Consider the following 5,179-nt stretch of genomic DNA (forward strand, 5'->3'; position numbering starts at 1 on the left):
AACTGCTCTGTTTTCCATTCTATCACCCTTAGAAATGAACCCCAGTGTTTAGTTTGTTTTATGTGGCTTTGATAATTAAGCAATTTGTGAATCTTGTTATAGCTGATAAAGCATCTTTTGACGAGTCATAGAAAGCACCATCTTATCACTTAGTCTAAAACATCAGCTTGCATTTATACAAAATCTCTTTGAATCTCGAACGGAAAGAAAGCTGCTTCAGCGGGAATCGATAATGTTCAGCCGGGGAAAGCAGCAGGCAACACAAATACGGCGCAAAATGGGTGAAATGTTTTCTGATACATGATCATTATCACAAAAACAAACTATTTTCATCCGAAAAGAAAGAAGGCCATTCTCAACTGGAAAACAGATTACAATTTAGCTCTAGTTTAGATAGGATACTTTGTTTCCATTCTTTATTTTTTAACCAGTATCAGAATCAATGTACAAGGAGATTTCACCACCTTTTTCAGCTCGTCCCTGAATTTAGTTTGAGTAACTGCATAGATACACGTGTTTGTACATGAACTCAAATATATGAGCATATATCCGGTTTCTGTGGCGATGTAGGCAGGAGCTGTATAATCACCACGGTAATGCGCGGTATTTGTCAATCCGGTCGTTAAAAAACTAACCATAGCTGTTAGCCACAACACCATCAAACTGCCCGATACACTGAACAATAAAATAATAGATTTTCTGCGGTTCTCCATCTCGGGATCACTCTGATTCTCACTACTGTGACCCCGGAGTCTACTGCGGGCTCTACTAGCCACTAAAATACGTCTGACTGTCAAACAATTAAACAGCAATATCAGTGCAAACGGAATCCATGGCGCTAATGCACTTTGCAGCCATGAGAATCCGACGCCTGCAGGCGAAGTAAAGAAGTCAATTCTGGGGAGACATCCCCAATGAATATTGTGAATTATTCGTTCAAATTTATATGCAAACAAAAATGGAAGGCTCTGAAAATAGATCAGGACAGAGGCCGTTGTTATAACCGCGGCTGCCTTTCTCACTGTGCAATACTTCGTTTTAAACTTTTGACAACATATAGATACAAATCGGTCAACTGTGAACAAGACTGTATACCACACCGACAGATTCAGGCTGGTAGAATTAATGTAAATAATAAATTTACAAACGGCGGTGTAGGAAAGGAAGGAATGTGGAACGTGATATGCACAAATGTGATGCATTATTACATTGAAGATCATGACCAGTAGATCTGCTGTTGCCATGGCCCCCATGTAGACAGAGACAGATTTGGAAAGGCCGCAGTTCCCTCGGAAGAGGATCACGATTGTCAGTAGGTTCGCTATAAGAGAGCGGGAAAAGAGGTCATAAGAACATAGAAAATAGGAGATAGGAACAGGAGTAGGCCGTACGGCCCCTCGAGCCTGCTCCGCAATTCAATAAGATTATGGGTGATCCGATCATGGACTCAGCTCCACTTCCCCTCTCGCTCCCCATAACCCATTAGCCCTTATGGTTTAAGAAACTGTTTAATTCTCTCTCAAATTTATTCAAAATTCCAGCTTCTACAGCTATCTGAGGAAGCGAATTCCGCAGATTTAGAACCAGCTGAGAAAAGACATTTCTCCGCATCTCTGTTTTAAATGGGCGACCCCTTATTCTAAGATTGTGCCCTCTACTTCTAGCCTCTCCCATCAGTGGAAACGTCCTTCTGCATCCACCTTGTCAAGCCCCCTCATAATCTTATACGTTTCGATTAGGTCACCTCTAATTCTTATGAATTCCAATGAGTAGAGACTCAACATACTCAATCTTTCTCCTAAGTCAAACCCCCTCATCCCCGGAAACAACCTAATGAACCTTCTCCGAACTGCATCGAAAGAAGTATATCGATTCGGAAATATGGAAACCAAAACTGCACGCAGTATTCCAGGTGTGGCCTCATAGTACCTTATATAGCTGTAGTAAGACTTTCCTGCTTTTATACTCCATCCTCTTTGCAATAAAGGCCAATATACCATTTGTCTTCCTGATCACTTGCTCTTCCTGCATACTACCCTTTTGTGTTTCGTGCAACGTACTCCTTGGTCCCGCTGTACTGCAGCACTTTGCAAACTTTCTCCATTTAAAAAATAACTTGCTCTTTGATTTGTTCGGCCAAAGTGCATGGCCTCACAATGTCCAACATTATATTCCATCTGCCAAATCTGTCGGCACAAAGGCACATATTGCATGATTATATGTCTACTAAGCTGTAGCGATCTATGTACTGTTACAGTGGCCGCGGCATCAGCCTCGCCCTCCCTCAGTGTACGGAGCAAGGTTGAGCTCCCGGCACCAACACGCCAGCAGCCAGAACAGCAACTCAGTGGCCGCGCGGACGGGGAGAATTCCATCTGATATTCACCGACTTCTCCCAGTGGATCAATGACTGCAATGAAGAAATTCTCGGAATCTGTTATATTCATTAACAGTGAAGTTGTCAAAAGCTATGAGGCAACAGGGCATATTGACTTACCGGGAACACCGAATGTTGCGAGGAAAGGATAGTAAATGTCCCTAAACTTCAGAATTGTTGGTCGTACCATTTTTGGAAGAATATATGACTGCTGTCCGGCTTCACGATTCTGACTGTAGTTCCTCTGAGATCCGTTAACGCTCGCCCTTTATAGGACAATCGCTGCCCCTGTGAGAAAACCAGTTTGTACAATAATTGCCATTAGATCCAGTCACTTAACAAACAAAACTAGATTTTCCACTCCATCGCAGCTGGATGCTAATCGGGAAATCGTACAACTCCGTAAGTGAAACTCCATCCATTAAATCAATGAAAGGAAAATGAATCCAGAGGGAACTTCCCCTAGGGATGATCCCTCCCGGATTCAGCATTAGGTTCTTGCGGCCCCATATTACTTCAGTGAAAGTTGTATATAATTAACATTGTGAGCATGAGTGGGCTTGAACATTGCTGGTGTGTGCCTATACTAACATTAATGGAGATGAAACTATTCTAAAATTACTGGTTGTGATTCTAATATGACTGATGGCGACCGTACTGTAACATCACTGGTAGGTGTAGCTACCCTAACATTGCTTGTTGTGACCTTACTCTAACATTACTGGTGGTGACTCAACTGTAAAATTAATGAGAGTGATCCTGCGCTAACATTACGGGTATTGAACCTAATACAACATTACTGGTGATATAACTAGTCTAACATTACTGGTGTTAACCCTACTCTGACATTACTCGTGATGATTCTAAGCTAACATTACTAGTGGTGTCCCTAATCTAACATTAATGGTGATGATTCTTCATTTCCATTACTGGCGGAGATTTACTTTAACTTTAATGGTGTAGATTCTACACTGACAGGAAAGTTATTGCTCCTAATCTAACATTAGTGATATTTACGCTAGTCTAGCATTCTTCATGGTGACACAACTACAACATTATTGATGCTGACTCTACTCTGAGATTACTGGTGTTGAATCTACTCCAACATTAGAGGTAGTGAACCAAGTATTACATTCATGGTGGTGACCGGACTCTAGCATTATTGATGTTGCCCCTACGCTATCTTCATCATAGGCGGTACACCGAATGTGCATGACTTTCTTTCACGAGAGTTCACAGATGTTTCAGTGAAGGACACGATGTTCCCGTCCTCAACTCCAGTTGACGGGGTGGAAGATACATGTGCGTGGATTTTTTAAGGTGTGGTGACCGTTGCACAACAGCCACCACGCGGGCATGACAGAGCTAGGCCTTTATCCAATAGCAAGGGTTTAACCAGGGCGACTGGAGACCTAATCTGCTGCACGGACCCAGTGCTTACACATAGAAGCATAGAAACATAGCAAGTAAGTGCAGGAGTTAGCCATACATCCTTCGAGCCTGCACCATCCTTCAATATGATCATGGCTGATCATGCAACATCAGTACCCTATTCATGCTATCTCTCCATACCCCTTGATCCTTTAGCCGTAAGGGCCACATCTAACTCCCATTTGCATATATCTAACGAACTGGCCTCAACAACTTTCTGTCGTAGAAAATTCCACAGCTTCACAATTCTCTGATTGGAGAAGTTTCTCCTCATCTCGTTTCAAAATGGCTTACCACTTATGCTTCCACTGTGACCCCTGGTTCTGGACTTCCCCAAAATTAGCAACATACATCCTGTATCTAACCTGTCCAATCCCGTCTGCATTTTATATGTTTCTATGAGATTGCCTCTCATTCTTCTAAATTCCAGCGAATATAATCCCAGTCGATCTAATCTTTCTTTATATGTCAGACCTGCCATCCCAGGAATCAGTCTGGTGAACCTGCGCTGCACTGTCGCAATAGCAATAATGTCCTTCCTCAAAACTACACATCATATTCAAAGTATTTCTCACCAAGGCCCTGTTCAACTGCGGTAAAACCTCCTTGCACCTATACTAAAATCCCCTCGCTGTGAAGTCCAACAAGCCATTTGCTTTCTTTACTTACTGTTGTACCTGCATGCCTACCTTCAATGACTATGTACGATGACACCCACCTCCAATTTTAATAATCTGCCTTCCTGTTTTTGCCAACAAAAAAGTGGATACCCTCACACTGCTCCACATTATACTGCAACTGCAATGCATTCGCCCATTCACTTAACCTGTGCAATTACCCTGCAGCCTCCTAACTTCCTCCTCGCAGCTCGCACTGAAACCCAGCTTAGTGTCATCTGCAAACGAGGAGATATTACATTCAATTCCTTCGTCTAAATCATATTGCATTATGGCCAGGCCTGTGCTGTACCTGGGCCCTCGGATCCTCCGGGCTCCGTAAGCTCATTGGCTGCACCTTGGCCTACGTTGTTCGTACTCTAACATTGCTGGTGGTGACTCTGTTCCAAAGTTAAAGGTGATGACTGTGCTCTAACATTGCTGGTGATAATACAAATATAACAATATTGACACTTGTATAACAGTAGTAGTGATGTGACTAATGCAACATTACTGGAGGTGACCCTACTCTAACATTAATGAGTATGATTCTACCTTAACATTACTGCTGATGACACTATTCCAAATTTAATGTTGGTGTCCCTACACTAACACGATTGGTGGTGACCCTGTTCCATCATACTGGCTGTGGTGCTTTTCTAACATTCCTGGTGGTTTTCCTACTCTAAAGTACTGCGGGTTAATCTAAACAAAC

General features: G+C 42.6%; 1 protein-coding gene across 1 annotated transcript; it reads right to left on the reverse strand.

The window, feature by feature from the left end:
• Nucleotides 1–416: 416 nt before the first annotated feature.
• Nucleotides 417–2,567, reverse strand: LOC139257696 (probable G-protein coupled receptor 139). The gene is made up of 2 exons (XM_070874587.1): nt 2,498–2,567; nt 417–1,321 (listed from the first exon to the last, which is right to left on the reverse strand). Exons 1-2 carry the CDS (start codon nt 2,565–2,567, stop codon nt 417–419), a joined length of 975 nt encoding a protein of 324 aa, XP_070730688.1.
• Nucleotides 2,568–5,179: the final 2,612 nt, after the last annotated feature.

This window comes from Pristiophorus japonicus, unplaced genomic scaffold, assembly GCF_044704955.1.
Source record: "Pristiophorus japonicus isolate sPriJap1 unplaced genomic scaffold, sPriJap1.hap1 HAP1_SCAFFOLD_90, whole genome shotgun sequence".
Taxonomy (NCBI): Eukaryota; Metazoa; Chordata; class Chondrichthyes; family Pristiophoridae; genus Pristiophorus; species Pristiophorus japonicus.